Here is a 24,639-nt window from a genome sequence, read left to right on the forward strand (position 1 = left end):
GTAGTCTATATTCATATCCTTCACTTCCTTACATTTATTCTTCAGTCTGGCGAATTTCTACAAGTGAAGGGGCAGTTGCTAAGATCAACAGAGCCCAAGACATGACCAAGTCATCTCACAGGAACTCTCTGTTGCATCTGCATCCTTAGAAAGCCCATCCTTCTTGAAATACTCTCTTCGCTCTCTATGACACCACATATTCCTGGATTTCTTTATCCTTTTATGACAAAATCTTCTAAACCTATCCAGCCTTTAACTGTTGAATTTCTCAAGAGTTAGTCATGCCTCTTGTTCACTTCTCACCCTACTCTCTTCCAGAAGAGCTTACCACATCTATGATTTTAATTTCCAACTATATGCCAATGATCTGTGGCCCTTTCCCATTATTTCAAATATTTAGTTAGACCTTTTCTCCAGACTGCAAGCATAAATAACCAAATGTTTCTCAGTCTCTCAAAGTGGATGTCTCAAATAATCACTTTTTTCTAAAGGTATGTTTTTATTGATTTTTTTTTTTTTTTTTAGAGAGAGGAAGGGAGAGAAAGAGAAAGAAACATCGATGTGAGAAACATCTATCAGTTGCCTCCCGCACGCACCCTGATGGGGAATGGAACCTGAAACCTTTCCGTGCCTGGGATGATGCTCAACCAACAGAGACACACCGGCCAGGGCAATCACACTCTTAATTACTCCCATCAAACATGATCTTCTTCCAATGTTTCTATATATAATTTAATGAAATTATTATTCATTCAAGTACACGTGTCAGAAACTTAGTAACACTTTTAACATTTACCTTTCATTAAATCCCATACCCATTTCTTAACCAAGGCTGTCAATTAGTACTTCTCTAAGTATCTTACATTTCTATACTTCTATCTGTATTGTCAAAACCCTAACTTCCAGACTCTCTCTCCTTGATTGTTTTAAAAACTTTGTAACTATTCCAGCTACCATGCTGCCCTCTATAATATGAAAAACATCCTGGGTCAAAAGTTTTTAGTCCTCAAATCTGTAAGTGCTTGCAGAAATTATGATAGTCAAATACACAACAGAAACATGTATCTACATTACACACTATCATTAATAAACAGCATCTCCTGCTTGATTAGAGTAACTGGCTTGAGAAGTGGTAGAGCAAAAGGTGAATGTCAAGCACTATTTCCATTCTGCTACATCTTCTGCTCTGTGTCTGACCTTTCAAACCCAGAGTCTCTCTTCTGACTTTTCTCTTTCAACCTTTTCCAGATTATTCTGGGGTCATCTGAAAGCCTGGGAAGGTCTCGATGTGCTTCTCCAATATGGGTAATAAAGTCTTTGGTATGAAGATGTTCATCTATTTTCTCTTGGAGTAGAAGTGACTCCAGGAAAGTCTTCCTTCGTTTCAGGAAGGCAGATTGAGCCAGTTCTGCTCTTTTTCTGTTACAATCAGGACACCTAGAAGAAATGTGTTGCTTAGCAGTTGCCACCTGTTTCAGCGTCGCCATCATGTTTTTTAAATAGATTCTGTTCAAAAGCTCATCAGGGACAGCACAGTTTAGGGCATCTGTCCCTGAAGCCTCTGCATCCCACCTAGGCTGCAGCTCTTTACGACCGCTGCGCTTTTCGCCCGCAGAGCTTGCTCTGTGATGCATCAGGCTGATCCTCGCGGTGCAGAAGGCCTGCAGGGCACCCGGCTGGTCGGACGCCCCGGTGGGTTCTGTCTGAAGAGGCGTGTCTGGCTGGTGCCCTCCAGAGTTCGTTTTTTTGCCCTTGAGGTAGATGATCCTTTTCCTACTAAACCTCTTTTCTGAAAGCTCAGATGGTCTATCTTGACGCTCCAAGCGTGGAGGCTTGCCCCCCGAGCCCTGGGGCCAGGGCTGCCGCCCTCCGGAGGAGGTGAGCGAGCCTGAACCCCGAACCTCGTCGGCGAAGGACTCGGCGGTCTCGCTGGGAGGGTCGGCCAGCTCCTCGGAGCCCGCAGCTCCAGGCGGGCGGCCATCGCACTGCATCGCACTGCGCTCCTCGGCCGCGTCGCCTTGTCAACGTCAGCTCGGGAACAGTCAGGCCCGAGCCTCCCCCGGACGCAGCCCGCCGGAGCCCGCTCCCTCCGCGGCTCCTCTTCCGGGTGGCGCCGCTCGCTGCCACGGCAACGCCGCGCTCATGCGCACTGGGTCGGCAGGGCTCCTCCCCCGCCCCGCCCCGCGCAGACTCCGCCCGCGGGGCGCGAGCCGAGGTTGCAGGGCGCCCTCTCCGCCCTCGCCGTGAGCTCTGCTGCCGCTGTTTTAAGTACAGGATCTAATAATCCGAGAGGGTGGCAAACACCCTTTCCTCCGGGATCAAACAAGAGTAGGTGTGTGAGGCCAACAGGGGCAGGCAGCCTCTGACTAATCCGAGAAAGTATGCCCCACCTAGATGAGTCAGTTAAAAAAATAAAAAGTAATAAAAAAATTTTAAACCCTGCTGGTCAGAACGTGCAAGCAGAAAAACAGAAACTCGCCTGCCCATTTTATAGCCAGGGGATCACCTATTTGTAGACCAGGCCTTACGATAAAATAGAAATACTGGAACCAACTATCAGGCTCCTGCATGGCAGGGCTCCTACCTCTTTCTCCAGCCTCACCTTGCACAATTGCTGAAGACTGCAGGGTTTCCCGAATCAGTTTCTCAGGCCTTTGGTTCAGGCAGGGTCCCTCCGAATGTCACACGGACGCCCCTCTCCCCTCTTTATGTGATTCGTCACCGCTGCGCTTGGAGGGGTGCTTGGTCACTGCTGTCAAAGCGCGCGGCGAGACTGCAAGCCCGAGAGCAGGCCTGGCAGAGCTGCCGCGCGCGGCGGTGCCCGACACGCGAAGGCATTCAGTACCTCTGGGGGTGAATGAGCTGAGTGAACTTGGAAACACAAACAGGTGTTGCCTCCCACAGGTCCAGTGGGTTTTATGGAACAGGTACGACCAGCTCAAGGAATTTCGATCTGTCCTTCCTGAACCCCCCAAATTCAGCTGTTATTCATGGTATATATCCCTTTACAACAGCTTTTAAAAAAAACACAGTTTTCCGAATAATTATTTTTAAAAATTATCTATTTTAAAAAATTATAAAATGTTATCTATGGAGACTGACTTTTTCTAGGTCTTAATGAATATCTGAGTCTAAGTCTTAGTCACCGTATTTCAGAATTTTAAAATGGGCGCGCGCGTGCGTGCGTGCGGTGGTCAAGTCTAGCCAGATATATTTAATGTTATTCCAAAAATGTTCACTTTGGCAAAGAGTCAAAAGCCTGTTATGTTAAGAAAAAAATATCTCAATATGAGCCAGATTCATAATGAAGAAAAAAAGATTCTAACTTCAAACCAAATTATATGTCATCATATAATGGTCTTTGAAAAGAGGTAGCAAATAAGTTGTAAATAGTTCCAAGTAATTCTCAGCATCTTAAAGTTTCAAAATTTTCAATTTTTACTTTTATTTCAAAACTTCCTGCATTCCCTGAATATTTACACCTAGTTTATCATAAGACACATTATCCCCCAGAACACTGAGCCAGAGAGCAATACTTTAAATAAAATATATTGACATTTTCTAATATGCGAAATATTTTTAAGAATAACTTTGTCCCAGAAGCAGGTAAGTTTGGGGGGAATATCCTGTAATTACCCAGTTTCTTTGCAATAACTACCATGACCCAGTAAACTGTTCAACACTCCAACATGTATTATCTAAGGAAGTAAAGTAAGTCAATAGTACTATCATTATCAAATAAGATTCATGAAGACAGAGGTCAAACATAGAAACTATTACTCTTTATATAAACTTTAAACTCTTTACTTTCATTTCTAAGTCTATCACAGACTCAAGTTTAAAGACAACTCTACTCCATACTCCTGTTTTTTCTATATATGAAATAAAAGTAATATTTGCCCTCAACTTCCTCCTATATGAGAATTATCAGTGACGCATATGTGAAAAGAAAATCTCAGACCATTATACAAGCACTACTAGCAAGAAATCTATACTCTGTATTGTTAAGAGAGACTGTTAAGAGATTTGTGAACAAGTATAATGTCTTACACTATTTTTTTTTTTTAAATATATCTTTATTGATTTCAGAGAGAGGAAAGGAGAGGGAGAGAGAGAGATAGAAACATCAATGATGAGAGAGTCATTGATCAAGCCCGTAACTGGGCAAGTGCCCTGACCGGGAACCGAATCCCGATCGCCTGGATCCCAGGTCGACGCTCAACCACTGAGCCACGCCCGGCCGGGCTTACACTATTTTTTTTATTAGATGTTTCAAGTGAGAGAACAGGAATGCATAAAGGGGAAAAGGGATGGAGAGTTGCAACTTTTATATCTTATCTAAAAACTTTCTATACTATACCACTAGATACAAATCACTCCAACTTGCTATACTGAAAGCAGATTTGATCAAGATTTGCAGGAAAAAAATATAGTAAGACATTTTAAACATTGTATTTGCATTGTTTTTATCATAAAAGAAAAACCAAGAAATTAACAGAGAAAATATTTAGAGCTTTCCCAGAAAATTAATAGCAACATTTCAGTGTCTCAATAACTTTGTTTTATAATTACTTACTTTTTATTTAGCAAATATCTATGAACCTTGGTGGAATTATTTATTTGCAAAACAGTTTTAAAACTAATTATCTAAAACTACAATTAAGTAAAACTAAAACCAAATTATTCAGTCAATACTCAAATGTAAGAAAGTTCTGCATCTTTATTTTTTGTTATAAATGTAATCTTTTTTACAAGGCCTCACCCATTTTGGTAGCTATGGAAAACCATTAACTTGATAATTAATAGTATCCCAGACATTCTCATTTCAGTGTCATTTGGGCAAATAGTCAATGCTACATTTAACTCCCTAAAGAACTATGTATTCCTTCCCAAGATGGTGCCTAGAGAGAGGGAAAACCTTTATTATCTTTGGGGCGTTTGGTGTTTGGGGCCCTAACTTCGTGCTTAGCCTTTTGCAGGTCCTTGCGTTTGTGCTGGCATCCACCACGGCACAATTAGGTTCCTTCCAGGGTCCCGACAGAGTCCGAGGCTAGTGGGACCTTTCAGAACCTCTCCTGGCTCTCTCGACATGCACTTGTCTTGATACCCACTGGCACTTTGGCTCCCTCCTGGAAGCTGGCTCTGTTTCTTTCAAAAGCATGCTGAGAAATGGCAGAGGAATAAAGGAATGTGCTCTGGCACTCACTGCACAGCCTAGAGCCCTTGCCATTTCACCATCTCTCAGGAGACTTCCTCTGGCAAGCTCTTCCTCCAGAAATTTCAAGCATGTTGACATCTCTTAGGGGGCGATGGGAATGTTGGGGTCCTTTATAGGCCACATTGTGGCTGAGGCTGCCTGGGGTGGAAGTAGGAGGGGATGGGAAGGAAAGAGACAAGTCAGGTGTTCCTAACCTAACCACACTATGGTACTATTTTTACTGTACTGCAGTCATCATTTCTTCTCTCAGAGTCCTTAATGGAGAGGGGGCAAAAACTCATCTTTCAGCTTTTCCTCAACAATCAAATGTGCTCGTAGCTACAAGGCTAACCCCCAGAGAAAGGCGGTCAAAACACACCAGGCTTCCTGTCTGATTTCCTTTCCCTCTTGTCTCTTTCTTTAGAGGCAGCAGGGCGCTGAAAGAAGGCTCGTAGGCCTGAGATTAGTGGATCAAAAGATAAAGGTATCCACAGGTTGTTTTTTTTGTTGTTGTTTTTTTAAATATATCTTTATTGATTTCAGAGAGAGGAAAGGAGAGGGAGAGAGAGAGAGACAGAAACATCAATGATGAGAGAGTCACTGATCGAGCCTGCAACCTGGGCATGTGCCCTGACCGGGAATCAAACCCCGATCGCCTGTATCCTAGGTCGACACTCAACCGCTGAGCCACGCTTGGCCGGGCATCTACAGCTTCTTTACAGATTTCCTGTCTTCCTTTCTGGCAAGCGCTTCTCCCCAGTATTATCGTGCCCTCCTTGACAAGGTGGCATTTGGCTTGTACCCCTTCCCGGAGCCAGTGTGCTGCACAGGGTAGCAAGATGAAATCTCGTTTATGAATAAGGGAAATTAAGTTTACAGGTCCTTCGGAAATATTCAACCCTTCACTTAAACTTACATCACTTCTGTGAATTGGGCATTTACGAGAAATCAGCCTTTCGCTTCTTAAGTTCTGATCTTCTGAAAGTCTCCATTTTATATTCTTCAGGTCCATTTCAATTGAAATCCCGTCACAGATGTAAGCATATCATGACTTTGTGGCTGGTGGGGAATTCTGTGTCAATGATTATAGTGAAACACTCAGCTGCCTGAACCAGCAATAATGTTTGCCTTTAAGATTAAAGGAAGAGGCAGCCACTTTCCTATGACAAATATTCAGCATACTCTACATACTGCATCAGGCCTTTTTCTTTTCATACCAGCATATAGATATCGTGCTCATTTCTCTCTCTGACTACATAGTATTCCATTGTGGGACTGTTACCACATTTTGATGAGAATTTTGTTCCTATAAGAAATCAAATATTTCTTTGTATTTGTGGAATCTCCAAGAAGGTTCCTAGGAGTGAGATTAGTGTATCAAAAGATAAAGGCATATGTAGTTTCTTTACAAATTTCCAAATTCCCCTTTATCAAGGGGTTTCATTTGGCATTCCTACTAGAAATGTATGAGCTCCTGCTCCCAAGAGCCTGACCAACAGAGTATGTACTCAAGCTGATAGATTTTTGTGAATCTAATAGAAGAGAACTGGTATCTCAGTGCAATGTTACACTGAATGCCTTATTCTGAGTGGAACTAACCAGCAGTTCATGGGCATAAGGGCCGTTTACATTTCTTTCTATGTGCACTATCTATTCATTTCTTTTACCCACTTTTCCATGAGATTGTTGCTTTATTTTTCTCAATTCTTAAAAAAAAACAACACTTAAAAGCACTTTAATATTGAAATTGTATCCATTTGTCTGTGACATACATTGCAAATGATTTTCGCAGTTTGTCTTTTTATTTGCTTATGCTGTTTGCCAGGAAAAAGATTGGTCTTTTTTTTATTTCATATAGCAAATCTATCAATTTTTCCCTTATTGTTCTTGGATTCTTAGTCGCATTTAGAACATTTTTCTTTACTCTGATGTTATAAATAAATTCAGCCATGTTTTCTTATAGTGCTTGTGATAAGTTTTATTCCCTTGCTTTAAAACTCTGTACTTTTTATAGTTTCTTCTCTGCTATGGTATGAAAGTGAGTCTGATTTCATATTTTTTGATATGGTTCTCTAGCTATCCGTACAATACTAACATACAAAATGGTTTTTGTTACCCTACTGCCTTTAGATGCTGTCTTTACAACACATACCCATAGGCACTTAGGGTTTTTTTGCCCATAATTTCAGCTCTAGTGCACTGGTCTTCCTATTCATATACCAATATTGTACTGCTTTAATACCCTCTATAATACATTTTATCATCTCATAGGGCCAGGCCACTCTCAGTTTCAAGGATTGCTTGATGTTCTTATTTTATTTTTCCAAATGAACTTTGTAACCAACTTGTCTTGCTAAAGGATAAAAGTAAAGAACATAATAGTACTTTATTGAAATGCACTAAACTTATAAACATTGAGAATTTTTTTTTAATTTCATCTTCCTCCCCAGAAAATATGCTTTGCTTTTCCAAGTATTCAAGTACACTTTGGCATCTTTTAGGTAGTTTTCCTCATTTAAGTTTTGTCTATTTCTTTTTCAGTTTATGAATGTTATTTTATTTATACAATTTTATTTTCGTGATTGTAAACAAGGTTGTTTCTTCTACTCTATCTTTTAACTGGTTATTGGTTGTGTACCAGAGTGCTACAGGTCGCAACAGTTTTGCTTTATGGACTGCTGGTTTCATAGAACGTTTATTGCTGAGAGTAAGTTCATCTTTGTCTTGGATTTGTAAAACATACATGAAACTTCTAGTTTAGAAATATTTTTAAACATAGAAAAAATAAAAACTCAAAATGATCTGCATGATAGAAAATTGTCCCATGAGAGACTATCATAGTAAAGCTCTGGTAGAAAGATAAATTCATAGATAAAATGTTGAAAAAATCCATAAATTAACATAGAACAAACTCTCCAATTGTATATTTTAAATGAATTTTCCATCTATGATCTTTCAATATTGACAGTGCATTATTCACTTTATCTAGATTTGTGTTTCAAAACTTAAGTTTGAATAAAATTAAATCCTGCAAATGTAGTGCTTTATTTTTAAATAATTTCTAAATATGTAATATTTATCTAAATTTTTTCTAAATAATTATAGGCAAATAAACTTGACAATACAGCTAGCAACACAGTTTGAGCCTAGGCATTCCAAATGTCATAATTTTAATCAACATATTTCTCAAAATTAAGAAAAATGAGCATAATCTTAGTTATCTTTTTAAAAAATAAATTACCAGAGATGTGGAATGTTTTTTATTTCTTGTGTGGTGTATTAATTTGCTTGGTTGCTATAATAAAGTACCACAAACTAAGTGGATTAAAGAATAGAAATTATCTCACAGTTCTGGAAGCTAGAAGTCTGAAATCAAGGAATTGGATGGTTGGTTCCATCTGAGGACTGTGAGGAAAGAATATGTTCCAAGCCTCTCTCCTTGACTTGTAGGTGGCCATGTTCATATGGCACTCGCCCTGTCTGCACGTCTCTGTGTCCAAATTTCACTTTTTTTTCTTTATTGTTGAAAGTATTACAGATGTCCCCTTCCTCCTGCTATTGATCCCCTCCACCTGGCATCCACCACCACCCGCCACCCCCAGGCCTTCTCCACACTATTGTCTGTGTCCATAGGTCATGTATATATGCATCTAAGTTCTTTGATTAATCTCTCCCCTTACACTCCCCACCCCCCACTTTCCCTCTGAAAATTTGTCTCACTTCAATGAACAAAAGAAACTGATAAACAAGATAGATACAGAGATATAGAACCAAATTTCACCTTTTTATAAGGATACCTGCCATATTGGTGTCCAATTATATTAAGATAAGCTCATTTTAACTTGATTACCTCTGTAAAGACTTACTCCAAAGACAGTCACATTTTGAGGTACTGGGGCTTAAGTCTGCAACATAAGAATTTGAGGAGGGGATATAATTTAGCCATAATAAAAATCCACATAATGTAGTTTTCCTGAAAAACAGATTAAACACTAATTCCACAGTCTGCCTCTGGGATAAACTCTTAGTATAAAACTGCTTGTGATTTTCTAAGAGACAAAAATAGAGTTGTTTAACACAGGGATTTAAGAAAAACAACTCCTTTATACGTGTGCCTAGACCTACACTGTAGTAAGTAAGGTTGACTTCACCTGTATGTTAATTAACAAGTACCTCTGTTGCTCAGCCGGCGTGGCTCAGCCACTGAGCATCGACCTGGGATCCAGGAGACCGAGGTTCAATTCCCAGGCAGGGCACATGCCCAGGTTGCCGGCTGGATCCCCAGTGAGGGGCGTGCAGGAGGCAGCTAATCAATGACTTCCTCATCATTGATGTTTTTCTCAGAACCTCTCTCTCCTTCTCCCTTCCTCTCTCTGAAATCAATAAAGATATATTAAAAAAAAAAAAAGTACCTTTGTTTTAGGTGAAGGTCACAAGCTTGACCAGCCAACCTATGGAGTGATTTACTCATAGTAGTGTTTTGAGTAAGAAATTATTGCTCTTATTAGAAAATAACTAAAAATTTGAATTTAAATTTTAAACAGTTCTTTTAAGATATTTTGTTTGGTATAGTTCAGAATTTTTAATGCTTTTAGGCATAAAGCACTGACTTCCCACTATTCCATCTGAGTATCTGGTAAAATTCCAAACAAGTGTAGGTCATAAATTATTCAGTTATTTAAGAAATAATATATCCAATATGCTTAAGGGCATCAGTGGTGATGTTATTCTCAATAAATCATGTTACCTATGAATTTGAATTGTATGATCTCTTTTGCTATTTTGTCTTGAAAATTCTGTCATAAAAACATAATGTATAGGTTTTCTAGCATTGGCCCAATAGTAACTGCTTTATTTACTTTCCCTTCATTATAGTTCAAATTCAAAAGCAACCATTCTCATCATCTTTGTGCATTTTTATGCATTTCGGTCCCTGAGACCGTTGGCAATGCTACTTGAGACTCACCTTGGCATTTAGGAAAATAATATAAATCAGAACTGAAGTTAAACATAATGTATTTCTCTTCAAAGCACAGAGGAAGTATCACATGAATTCAGAGAAGTTGTCATTAACTTGAATTTGTGTTATACAGTTTTGTGTTCTCCTTGAGGGACAGAAGTGGCTCTAGATATTAGGGAAAAAGACTGGAATTCACAGTGGTTTCCTAAAAACTACTACATAGAACTATTTTTCCTCTACTCAATATCTTTGCAAAGCATTTTACTGTAATTTTCCTACTTACAAAGTAAGCTTTCACTGTAAAATGAATATTCATATGATTTCATAGGGTTGAATGACATAGAAATTGCACATAATCTCATTTGAGACCAGTCTTTCTGTAGAACTATTTTATTGAAGTGTTCAGTGTAATCATAAAAAAATCACTATGCTCTGAAGAGACATCTAATGTAATAAATTGAGCTCACAGGCTCAACTCATTTTATCTCCTTATTTTAGATAGGCATTTTCCAAAAACAAACTCTATCACCAAAGAATGTAAGACTGTTTCTTTAGGGCCTTCCATGCTTAACTTGAAAGCTGTCAGCCCAGGAGGCTGAAACAGAGCAAGATTATGAAACCTGAGTGAATAGCTCATTCTTTGCGCCCATGCCCTTGCTGCATGCTGCCCCATGGTACAAGCCTGAGAGGTATGCACTATGATAGCTAATGAAGCACTTCCTTTATGTCGTACTGACCAGAACTCTTATTTGAAGCCTGTATATTATGCCACTGAAATCTCACAATATCAGCCTTTGTTCTGGCTGGCAGTGGCTGTTTCTTGTCTTTTCTGTGGCTAATTTTCATGCATCAAACTTGTTAAACCCTTTACTAAGAAGCGTGGCTGTCATTAAACTAATTTCTGCTGTTCGTAAAATTGTTTTTGCTTGTTTTCTTTTGTTTTGTTTTTTTTGTCTGTCCCCTTTTTATAACAGCATCCTCAAAGTCAAGATTTTATAATTTTGAACTACTTGGAGATAAAAGCTTGGAGGTAAAAGCCACTGGACCTCCCGCAAGTTCCTCCTCTATGTTAAGTACAGTGATAACAATTAACAATATAAGGACAAAAACAAGAATAAAATTAATCCAGAATGAGGAGAATGGTATCAGATGGATTGAAATGAATTACCTAATCCTAAATGTAACTGAGAAGTATTAAAAGTGGTCCACTTGTTATATTTTAACATACGATTCTCATACTGTGTTACCTGATTAGGAATCTTCCTTCCCTCAACATACAGATATGTCCCAACGCAAGCTTTGACAAAGTGACCCAAAACATAATCAAGAGTGACTGCCACAGCTCTCTGCAGAAATGTGTTTTGTTAACCTAAATACAAATGGGAAAAGTTTAAAGGTTCCTCAGAGCCTATAAATTTCAGAAAGAGAAGATTATGAACTGCCTCCCCAAACTTGAGTTGTATCAACTCCGACATTTGCTTCTTATAATACAAAAAGGAGAGCAGCACCCAACTCTCAGGGTGGTGTTAAGTATTAAGTGAGATAACACAGACTAGGGCTAATTACCCGATGCAGGGTAGGTGGTGTGGTCACCATCACCATTATAATTCTAGAGCAGTTTTAGTAGGAAACCCGAAGACTGAGATCCTTCTAATACTGGCTCCTTCGTTATGAGTTACTTAATTTTTAATAAACATTTTACTTTTCTGATTCTTAAGTCTTGCATTTGTATCTTATCTACTCAATATGATTGTTCAAAGCACTAGTAAACTTAATACATAAAAATACTCTGAGTAACAAATAACTACAGACATACAAGTTACTTCCTCAAATGAAAAAAGGTGAGGTAATTAAAGCACATAACTCCATGGGCACTACTCTCTTTACATTTCTACCATCTTAATATTTTTTCTGATCTTCTGATTTTCCAGTGTTAGCAAGAAAAGTAAATCTTACAATGCCAGCCTTTGTTCTAGCCTGCAGAGGTCGAGTTCTGTCCTTTCCTTTGCTGAAATGTATGCACCGAACTTGTTCAACTCTTCAAGTACAAGTGCCTGTCCTTACATTGAATTTATTTTGTTTTCCTCCTTTTTCTAAGTATTTTAAGGTACTTGTGTCATCGAAAATCTGGAATTATTACATATTAAAAATAATCAGACAAAAACAGAAATTGGGTAATTAGAGTATGCTCAAGAAATTTGGTTATGAGGTTAAAACACTCATGAGACACAGAGCAGAAACCCACAAATGAGCCAAGGAGCCTGCGTCCTGGAGTGAGTCGCAGGCCCTTCCTCTCCCCACCACACACCTCCAATCAACCACAAACCCCTGCTGACGCCTCTGCAAACTGCTACTTCTCTTCAGTCCCTTCTCAAGCCCCCGGCGCAGGACACCGTTATTTTTCACTGGACCTGATGCACCTGTCCTCAAGTTGGCCTCAAAGCCTCTAGGCTCTTCCCACGTCCTTTACCTCCTTCCTTCCTTCTTTCACTCCAACTCCTTTCTAAATAATTATCCACACACTGCAACCAGACTGAAGCACAGCTCAGACCGTGCCCTCCCTCCCCTGCTCCACATCTCTTGCTGTGTCTCATCTTTTTATCTTGTCTGAAACCATGAGCTGACGTGGATTGGCTTTTTCAGATTGAGGGGAAAAGAAAACAGCGACTAAGAGTTAGTAAAGGCTTTGTGTAAAAATACTCAAGGAGGAGAAAGGAAATTGTTCGAGCAGCTGAAAATTCCCCCTAGGAATGTAGTAACAGTCAGCATTCAAGAGCACATTTCCCCAGCTTCCTACCCAGTCCTCCTAGCTGATGACTACTACTCATCCTTCAGGTCTCAGCTCATCCATCACTTTTTCAGACGAGCCCTTCCCTCAGACCCCTCCTACTCATGCTTTCAGTCCCCGGAATATGCAGAAAACAATTACCACATCATAAATTCACAACTGTGTACTAAGTTGTTTACTGTCTGTCATAACTGTAAGCCTTACCAGGGCTGGGACAAGTCTGTTTTCTCCACCATTAGACTATGTGTCTTATACATATCAGACCTTTGACACATTTTTAAAATAACAAATGAATTCAATGATTCAATAATTGATTTCACAGTCTGGCAGTAGTTCTGGCAAGTCAGCAGCATCACTGATAACCCCCTCCCCAGAAGTAGGCATGTTTCCCCTGCTTTTCAATTGCATATAACGGTCATTCAAGTTCTTAGAGTAACTGACCACCCAGGCCTCAGTCAGTAAGGAGCACGCCTGTCAGGTGTCCAGCCTATGTTTGCATTTGGGTTCTGATCCCTGGCACATGGCCTGGCCTGAGCAGCAGCATCAATTGGTACAGCTCAGTGATCTATACTCCAAAACCCTTCAGAAGGAAACTGCAGGAAGTAGAGATCTCAAGGAGCCCTCAGGCCAGGTAATGTACCGAGAAGACATTTGGCCTGAATCTCCTACAGTGATTCTGAAATTCTGCTGTACTTTCAAACCACACCCAATGCCAATCAAATAAGACTCTTTTGGGCTTGGACCCAGGCATCAGCATTTTCTATAACTCTCCAGGGATTCCAGTACACAGCCAGGTCTGAGATCCTGCATCCTAGGACCTTGTCAGCAGTGCTCTAGCACCAGGAAAATGGGCATCACTTGGGAGAGTCTCAGAAGGGCAGACCACAGACCTCCCAGATCACCTGAATTGAAATTTGCATATCAAAACAAATCTATGGGTGATTCCTATGCATACTGAGGTTTGAGAAACGCATGTCCTAAGTATCTTTTTATAAGATCACCACACTTACACTACTACCTCATGCCCGGCCACTGTCTTTCTCGCCCCTCCTTTTGCCATCTGTCCCCCTCCCTCGTCTTTGCTCCAGCCACCTAGAACTAGAGTTGCCTGGTATGCCACTCACTTTCTTTCTCAAGAAACTGTGTTTTTTCTTAACATTATAAGTTATTTTAAACATTCAGGAAGTTCAGAGGGAAAATACAAGTAAAACCTTTGTATTTACCGTTAATATGTAACAAAAATTGACCCTTAAATCAAGTCCTTTATTATTTAAAAAAATATCATACAACTAATAAAACTAAAGCGACCTGTTCATCCATACACAGTTTTATTCCATACTATTCCTCCCCAAATGTGCACACACAGTTCATAAAAATAATAGGTAGAAAGGTGGTGTATATACATATAGAAAAGCTGATAGGTATTTAATTTGTAATGTGATTTATAAAGGCTACTTCATTCATTGATAATTATCAATGGCACATTAGTGGCTAACGCTATCAAAATTTAAATATGTAAATGTTCTGCGGGTGCTGATGACTCTTGCATTCATGAGATCAATATTGTATAAGCTCAAGTAACAAGCTTTTAGTTCAATATTCCTATTCCTAATTGTTTAACTAATTCCTTAAAAACATACTGCTTTTCTGCCCGGCCGGGCGTGGCTCAGCGGTTGAGCATCAACCTAGGGTCCAGGCGATCAGGGTTCGATTCCCGGTCGGGGCACATGCCCAGGTTGCTGGCTCGATCAATGACTCTCTCATCATCATTGATGTATCTCTCTCTCTCTCTCTCTCCCCCTCTCCTTTCCTCTCTCTGAGATCAATAAAGATATATTTAAAAAAAAAAAAATACTGCTTTTCCATAAAAGTAAATCACTTCCTCCAGTGTACCAAATAAAAAGAAGGGTTACCATGGAAGGGGATGTAGGAAAGCAAAGAGCAACTCTACCCCATAATCAAACCACAGGCTTGATCTTAGGTAAATCAATTTTAAGAAACAGATGTGGAAGTAGATTCCCTTAAAACTATCTGTGCCTAAATACAGAGGTGGGCAAAAGTAGCTTAATAATAGTAATAATTAATAAAATCATTAATAATTAATAATACAAGAATAAACTGTTTTTTGTACTCACAGCTGTAAACCTACTTTTGCTCGCCCGCCCCTGCATGTCTGGAAAGTCTTTATGTGCTCCCAGACATATGTGCATGCAAATTGAAGGCCATAGTTTAGAAGAGTATTAGATTAAAAATCAAAAGACCAAAGTCTTTGTCTTGGCTTACTATAAATGACTTTTGACTCTGTAAATCACTTAACCCACTGAATTTTAATTCTATTTTTACAAAGTAAGGGAGTTGAGCTAAGGCCATATTTTCCAAAGAGTTTTCAAATTAATATCCCCCATGAAGTGTTCTTGGAAATGTATATGTATGGTCAAGCAAGTTTGGAAAATGCTATAAACTGTTCCACTTTTTGTGGAAAATACAGTACACATTGGTAAAGTAGATTCACTGAGAATTTTTGCCGGAGAAAAAAATGTATTTAACTTCATTTAGCCCATTGATTTCTATACTCTTTAACCATAAAAATCTTTTTTTGGGGAGTGGGGAGGTGCTACAGAATACACTTCAAGACTCTCTGAACAGGAGTTGTCTGTGATTCTTTCTAGCTCTACAGCTTCATGATTAAACATGAAGCATGTAGCCAGATCCAAGTCATAATTGCAGTCACCAATCTGATTAAATGATTTTTCTATTCAATAGGGCTTAAGTTTATTTTAAGATAGTCAAAGCTGCTTTCAAAATAACTAAAAGAATGTACATAATGACACTTTGCTTTAAGATTCTATGATTTCACTTCTTTTTTATTTCTACAAAGTGCTTCTGCAGAAAACCATATATGCCTCCATATATATTTAGTCATCATTGGATGAGAAAGAGGATTGTCCTCATCTTTAATATTAAAATTTATATTTTTCTTAATCATCTCAAGCAGATCATGCAAAACCTCAGGCTGGGTTGGTGTCTCCCTAATGAATGGTCAGGATAATTACCTGGTTCTCAGGCCAGACTCTGGAGTCTCGAGGATGGAGATATATCACTTGTCTCTAATCTCAATACCTGCCTGGCACATAGTAGGTACAATAAATATTTTCTAAATGAATATAAATGTTTCTTCCTATTCACATGTATTTCTTAAACAAGCCAGAGAGCTGTTTTTGAAAACAATGGAGAGAATAGAAATAAAGGGCAACACACTGTTAGACTGACTCTTTAAGCTCCAGCATTTTCATGTGATCCTTGAAAATCCAAATGTATTACATCCCTGAACTGCCTTTGTCTACTTTGGCAGTAGTATTCTCAGAGTTCTTTTGGAGATTAGTTTAATATGACCTTCTATTCCTGAAACCACACAGGCCTATTTCAATCAACCTGTTCTTTTCCAGATGTTTTTTTCTACCACATCCTTAAACATGGTTTAAAAATTTAATTCCTTTGCTGTTTAATGTATCATCTTTTCATAGACTAGTTGTGTCACATTCATGAATTATGTTATGTATGTGAGCTACACAGTAATGTTGAATTCACTAGGAAATAGCATAGACATATGGAAGCAGAGAATGGAAATGTAACTATAGGGTTAAAGCAATTACATTTGCTTACCTCACCTAGTGCTTATTGAGAGTTTTTGAAACAATTTTCAACTCAGATGGAAGTGCCTTCTAATACAGTTTGTAATGTTCTTCAGGGTAATGAGTTTCTAAAGAAAAACATTTTTAAAAAGCTATTGAGTTTCTTGTAATACAATTATTCTTCTTGCCCTCAGTGTTTTGTCCTATTACTCAATAGACCTATCACCTCACTAAGAATGGTTACTGAACATAACTGACTTAAGAAGGCTTAAATTAATTTCTGGAAGAGGTTGGGGAGGATGGGACGAGATCAACCAAAGAATATACATGCATATATGCATAGCGCATGGACACAGACGGTAATGTGATAAAGGCCTAGGAGGGACGGGGGGCAGGATGGAGGGAGGCAAAGGGCAAAAGGGGGTAAAAAGGGGGACATCTGTATTAGAGTCAACAATAAAAAAAAAAAAAGAGTCATAGAACAATTTTTAAAGAGATGTTTTTTCCTTCTAGTGTTTTTACTGCTAATTTCTGTCAGCCCTAGAGTACAAAAATAAGTCTTTTTTATAGATGGAGACTCATTTCTTGATTTTTAATATAGTTGGTCAATTATAACTAAATTTAATGGAAGGGAAAATATTAAAAAATAATATAAATTTTTTGTTTTATAAATTGTGGTGATAAAGTATAAAAGAGAGAAGAATTGTTTCATTGAAATTCAGTAATTATAATTGTCCTTACAACATTTTTCTGGAACCCTAAAATGTATTTTTTTAAAGAAATTTTGTTGTTAAACAAATATGAGGTGCTTCATATGACTCAACTAAAAAATTAATAATACCAAACCAAAGAAACTAGATTGTGTTGGTTACTAGCTTTCTTATTATTTACCAATATGTTGTCATACAAATATATCATATATCTATGATGTAAGAGGTAGTAGTCTCTTAAGATACAATGTCGACTAAAACCATAATATTGCTAAATGTATATGAGAGCTGACCAGGGTAAGACATATTTTCTTAAACCCCCATTACAGTTTTTATATCAAACTTCTTTTTTCAGAAGTGATAATATGTATGCATATTTTAACAATTACATTATTGTTCTTAAGGCAAATATTTGACACTATTAGTTAAGCACCTATTAAATGCCAGGTTATGACAATGAAAAGAATTAACTCAAGTTCAACTGAAAGATTTTCCTTGAAGAAGATATAAACAAGGTACATTAACTGTTTTTAAAAATATGTTGGTTGCTGGCCAGTGTGGCTCAGCTGGTTGAGCACCATCCCAGGCACCGAGAGGTTGCCAGTTGGATACCCAGGCATTCTTACACACCAACATTGAACTTTCAGAGAGAAACTAAAAAAGCAGTACCATTTACCATTGCAACTAAAAAAATAAGATACCTAGGAATAAACTTATCCAAGGATGTAAAAGACCTATACTCGGAAAACTATGTGACACTGAAAAAAGAAATAGAGGAAGATTTAAACAAGTGGAAGAATATACCATGCTCATGGATTGGAAGAATTAATATCATTAAAATGTCCATACTACCCAAAGCAATTTATAAATTTCATGCAATTCCTATTAAAAAATCAACAGCATATTTCACAGACCAAGAACAAACATTTCGAAAATTTATATGGGACCAAAAAAGACCCCGAATAGCTGCAGCCATCTTGAGGAAAAAGAAAAGAGTGGGAGGGATCACATTACCAGACTTCAAACTGTATTACAAAGCCACTGTAATCAAAACGGCCTGGTATTGGTACAACAACAGGCATATAGATCAATGGAACAGAACAGAGACCCCAGAAATAGACCCACGCCATTATGGTCAATTAATATTTGACAAAGGAGGCAAGAGTATCCAATGGAGTAAGGACAGTCTCTTCAATAAGTGGTGCTGGGAAAACTGGACAGATACATGCAAAAGAATGAAACTAGACCACCAACTTTGACCATACACAAAAATAAACTCAAAATGGATAAAAGACTTAAACGTAAGTCACGAAATCATAAAAATCCTGCAAGAAAACATAGGCAGTAAAGTCACAGACATCCCACGTAGTGGACTTTTCACTGATACATCTCCTAGGGCAAGAGAAACAAAAGAAAAAATAAACATATGGGACTACATCAAACTAAAAAGCTTCTGCACAGCAAAAGAAAACAGCCTCAAAATACAAAGGAATCCCACTGCCTGGGAAAACATATTTGCCAAGGATGTATCTGATAAGGGGCTAATTTCCAAAGTGTACAAAGAACTCATAGCACTCAGCAACAGGAAGACAAACAACCCAATTAAGAAATGGGCAAAGGACTTGAATAGACACTTCTCCAAAGAGGACATACGGACACAGCCCAGAGACACATGAGAAAATGCTCAGAGTCGCTAATCATCAGAGATGCAAATTAAAACCACAATGAGGTATCACCTCACACCTGTCAGAATGGCTCCATCAACAAATCAACAAACGACATGTGCTGGCGAGGGTGTGGAGAAGGGGGAACCTAGTGCACTGCTGGTGGGAAAGCAGACTGGGGCAGCCACTATGGAAAACAGTACGGAGGTTCCTCAAAAAATTAGAAATGGAGCTGCCATTTCACCCAGTGATTCCACTCCTAAGAATGTATCCTAAGAGTCCTGAAACATTAATCAGGAAGAATATATGTACCCCGATGTTCATAGCAGCACAGTTTAGAATAGCTAAGATCTGGAAACCACCCAAGTGCCCATCAGTAACTGAGTGGATAAAAAAGCTGTGGGACATTGACACCATGGAATACTACGCAGCTGTAAAGAAGAAGAATCTCATATCCTTTGGGACAGTATGGATGGACCTGGAGAATATTATGCTAAGTGAAATAAGCCAGGCAGCGAAAGAAAAATATCACATGATCTCGCTTATACGTGGAATCTAAAGAACTTAATAAACTGATGAACAGAATAGATTCAATCACATGGAAGCATAGATGAGATTGACGAATGTCAGAGGGACAGAGGAGGGTGGGTGGGTGGAGGGGGAGAGAGTAACCAAAGAATTTATATGCATATATGCACAACCCAAGGACACAGACAATGGTGGGGAGAGGGACTGGGGAGGGGGAAGGGGCAGGGTGGAACGGGTCACTGGGGAGAAAAAGGGACATCTATAATATTTTAAACAAAAATAAAATTTAAAAAAATATATGTTGGTTGCCGGCCAGTGTGGCTCAGTTAATTGAGGACCATCCCAGACACCGAGAGGTTGCCAGTTGGATACCCAGTCAGGGCACACGTCCAAGTTGCCCCCTTATTCCCCAACAAGGGGCATGCAGAAGGCAGCCAATCAATGTTTCTCTCTCATCAGTGTTTCTATCTCTCTCTCCTCTCTCTTCCTATCTAAAATCAATAAAAACATATTTTTAAAAAATATACTGGCAGTTGATGTAAGGCAGTTCAATATTTCTCATGGAACTGGAGTAAAAGGATGGGGTAGGGGAGGAATAAACTCATTAATTTAACAATTCTCTACCATTTCACATAAATAACCCCTTGGGGACATCCAAGTAAATGTCTGAAGTATCCCTTCTTTTACTTTTCTAAATATTTATTTTATATTTCTTATAGCTTTTAAGATTTCTTTTAAAAACTCCCTGATGTTATACATCGCCCTCATACCTACCTCTATATTCCAGATGCCAAATCTCACCTTTTATTTTTGCTCTAGTACTAATTTGTTAGTGCAGTTTAACACGGGATGCTTGGCTTACACAAAGGGATGGAATATACACAGAAAGATAAATATAAGTGAAATGTGTAAATGTTAAAAATGGCCAATATATAGGAGCACAGAAGAATATGGAAACATATAATAGACTTAGCTAATCTAATGTGATGGGGGATCAAAGTGAGAGTAAGGAGAGAATTGTTAAGATTAACATGAATAATAACAAAAACAACCACAAACATATTGAACTCATACTATGTGCCAAGCCATAGAAATATAAATATTTGATTAATAATAACTATTTAGAATCTGCAGAAGATTATAAAAATCTTTTCAGTTGTTTATCATAAGTTCTGAATTGATAATACTATTATTCCCCAAATCAACTGTTTTTGATACAAGACACTGCCTTCATTATATCATCAGCTTTCTGCAAGAAAATGTGAAATTTTCCTCATCATTTAGTTGAAATAATAATATGCAATAAAAGTAGTTTGAGTCATCAAAAGATTTTAAGGAAGTATATGTCACAGATACTTAATGTGTGATTATTATTAAGCTAAAATGAAGTTTTTATATATAACAATTCAAGAAGAACTTCTCCAGACTTCTTCACTCTAGGATACATAGAGTGTCCATTTCAGAAAATGTGGGATTGTTTTAACAATATGCAGCATTCTAGAGACTCTTGCCAAGTTATGACAGAAACCATGATTGATGAATAAAATATAGAAGATGGAAAGAAGCCTAAACCTGGGATGTAATATTCCAGAGTGATTAGGGCCAATTACTAAGATGTTGACCCCACTGGAAGCATGACCTATCTTAATGTTGAGTTTCATTATCAAAAGGCAGTATGGACTGAGTGGCTCCTGCAATAAAAGACCCAAGGGGACAGAGGGCTCTGGTATTTCCTTAGTTTGCATGAAACTTCAATGTAGAAGCAGAATGACATGTTGGTGATTCATGGATGAACCAGCCACATTCTGTAAATGAGACATCTGGAAGGTGATTTCAAGTTGCACCTTAAACACGATCTTGTAAAGCTTTGCAGCTAAATATGGCTTTTTAAAAAGTTCCTCAGTTGATTCCAGTTTAAAGGGTGAAATTCAGTGCTTGTTAATGGCTTTTTAAAGCATTCCAAATATTTCATCATATTAAAATAGTTTTTTAAGAACGAGATTCATAAACATTTTACATTGCAACTGATTAAAAGAAAACAAATTCTTGAATTCTTGGTCTATTTTTAAGGCTTGGGCATTAAATAGCAGAATAATTTCAGACCACGAAATTCCATGGGTATGTAGAATTTATGGTGGTCTGCGATTATTGCTGAAACAAAGATTAATGACCAATATGAGAAAACCATTACATCTGACAAGCTGACCGTGGGCCCTATAAATAGCATATCCTTTACAAGATTTCCAAAACTATTTCTGACTTTATAATAGACAAGATTTCCAAGATACCATAAAAAAATTGTTTTCTTAATCCCCTCTCCTGTTTTCTTCAACATACTTTGGAAGCCAATGCACACATTTAATGACTATAAGTGTACTATTTTGCTTGGCTGGTATCCTAATGTGCCTTTAAAGAATTAATCAACTTAAAGTTACTAAAATGATTAACTTTTAATATGTTTCATAGACTTTGTGGCATTTTATCCACCATAAAGTATAGACACAATGGACTCCAAATGGCTTAATTACTATTCATAACAGAATCATAATTCTGAAGTTTCTTTTAACCTCACAGACGAAAGAATCAGGCAAATACAAAGTCTTTTTTACTTGAATATATCATTTATCTTAGCATAAATGGTTCAGCCAGATGTAGAATATTAAGCTCCAGATTCCAAATCGAATGCCTTGTCATCATTAGTATTATCATCTAGCTAATGCTCTCTATCTATGGTACAATTGGAACTGACAAAGTGTATTAAACAGAGAGAGTCCACGGGAACAATTTACAATAGCCTGAGGTTTTCAGAACAGAAAATAAGAAGGGTAAACCTTGTCTGTAAAATCCACTATGATCTAATCCTGAGAATCCAGGAAGCTACTCTGGGCCCCACTTTTGGCCAGGAAAGAGTCACCACTGGCAGGCAAAGGTGACTTAGAGTAAAACTTAAGCTTTCCCCCATCACATTCATGAAGTTGAAGCTTTCTCAATTCTTTCCTTTCCTTTACAGATATCTCCCTATAACCTTTCAATCAAATGTTTTTCTCTGATTTAAACAGGATGTCCGTAATGCTTTGTTTACAATACAAATGGGCATTTAAGAAAGTATTAGTTCTTCTGAGAACTAATTTATATTGTTTCTAAATGTTGCAGTTTAAATTTAGTTCCATATGCATTTATTTAAAATTAATAAAAAGATGTTATCAGGTGCCTGCTATGTGCCATACACTGTCCTGGCACTGGGAATACAACAGTAAACAAAACAGAAGCTTAGAATCCCAGCCTTGGTGGACCTGACGGCAGTACCGCACAAACTCCATGGGGGTGTGCTACTGAATTTGAATTTCATATCACAGCGCCCCCTAAAGCTGGAAGTGTACAGTGTGCAGCCCTTTCATGATGAAAGCTCCTGGATATTTCAAACTCCTTATTTAAGCAGCATTACTGAACAAACTGATGTTGAAGCACATTGTCCAAGTGAATTTCCCAAAAGAAAGCTTACTACAAAAAGTGCCAAAATATTTTTAACTATTTTAATTGACAGATTTTTAAAATGGATTGCACACGTCCATGCCTTGTTAAACAAAATACACTGATCAGACTTAACTTATTTCTAATGACTCCATTTCATCATCTTGAACGTAGGCTATTAGACCGTGCTTAAACTTTGTGATTATTCTCATGGGCATGAATCTACGCAATCACTGAGCAGCCCCAGCTGCTACACTTTTCAGTTCCTTTGTCTGCTTTTTGTAACCTCTTCCTTCATGCAGTTGGCTCTCAGATCCTCCCATCTCTATACCTACTGCAAATTTCATTTTCTCATTCTAAAGTACTGTATTTAAACTACTATGTAGAGATTAGACACATAATCAAAATTTCTCCAAACAATACTATCTATATCTATCTATACAGTATACATATGTGTGTGTGTGTGTGTGTATTTAATTCTAATATTACAACCATTAGAAAATACATGAAAATCACTGATAAAAATTGTTCAGTTTAGCTGCTTCAAGACCTTAGTTTGGTTTCTGGATTGTAAATTGTTTCATTTGTCACTTAAGGCACCAATGTATTAAAGTAGTTCATATTTGCACACACCTGTGTTTGTTCATGTGTATGAAAGAGAAATACAGCGACAATGAGAAAGTGAAATTGATTAATTTGTGTGAAAATATACAATTTATGTATCTATTATGCCTGGGTTGCAAATTATGTAAAATAATAAATAAATAAGATATTTGGTTTTTCACTCTAAGATTATCTGTTTACTGCATTTGCTGTTGGTCTAAATTATCTCTTTCTGAAGTTAAGAAAATTTACAATCACAATTGTATAAATACTATTTTAGGAGGGACTATAAAGTTATATTTTCTCTAAATCTAAACTTTCAAGAATTGCTTTCCTGCTTGCATTTTTAATTGATTATTTTTAAAAACAGATGTCACTAAACACCAGTCATATAGAAGGTACTATAATCATTAGAACAAGTAACATGAGCCTCTTTCCCTTTAATTTATAACACTGTTTCCAAGTAGAATTTATCCACATACAAAGCTAGTGGATAAATACATTCATGTACTTTGGTAGTAACAGAAAAAGGAAAAAATTACATAAATTTCATAATTTATGTAATTATAATAAATGTAGAAACATTTGGCAAATATATTGAATAAAACCATCTTTATTATTAGATAATATAATCAACTTGGTAGAAAATTCTATGAAATCCATTTAAAAAGCTATTAGAACTAATAAGTGATTTAATTTATCAAATTACATTATCCAATATACAAAAATCAACTGTGTTTTTATATACTGTCAACAAACAATTAAAACTAAAAAGAACAGCATTAAACCATAAAATATTTATATTAAATTAAACCAAAAAATGCAAGACTTATAAACTAAAAACTGTAAACCACTGCTGAATGTTTTAAGAGACCTAAATAAATCTAAAGATACCCCGCATTTATTGATTGGGAGATCAGTAGTGTTAAGAGGTATATTTTCCTCGAAAAGACCTATAGATTCAACTCAATTCCAATCAAAATTTCATAAGACTTCCTTTTGAAGAAATTCATAAACTGCTTCTAAAATTTATATGAAAATTCAAAGGACCTAGGATTGCCAACACAACTTTTAAAAAGACTTATT

At 37.5% G+C, this 24,639-nt stretch overlaps 1 protein-coding gene across 1 annotated transcript; it reads right to left on the reverse strand.

Annotated features, from left to right (window-relative positions):
- Nucleotides 1-900: 900 nt before the first annotated feature.
- On the reverse strand, nt 901-2,041 carry C2H8orf48 (chromosome 2 C8orf48 homolog). The gene has a single exon (XM_016208997.2). The coding sequence runs from the start codon at nt 1,989-1,991 to the stop codon at nt 1,173-1,175; it is 819 nt and encodes a 272-aa protein (XP_016064483.2). The 5' UTR covers nt 1,992-2,041; the 3' UTR covers nt 901-1,172.
- Nucleotides 2,042-24,639: the final 22,598 nt, after the last annotated feature.

This window comes from Miniopterus natalensis, chromosome 2, assembly GCF_054644295.1.
Source record: "Miniopterus natalensis isolate mMinNat1 chromosome 2, mMinNat1.hap1, whole genome shotgun sequence".
NCBI lineage: Eukaryota > Metazoa > Chordata > Mammalia > Chiroptera > Miniopteridae > Miniopterus > Miniopterus natalensis.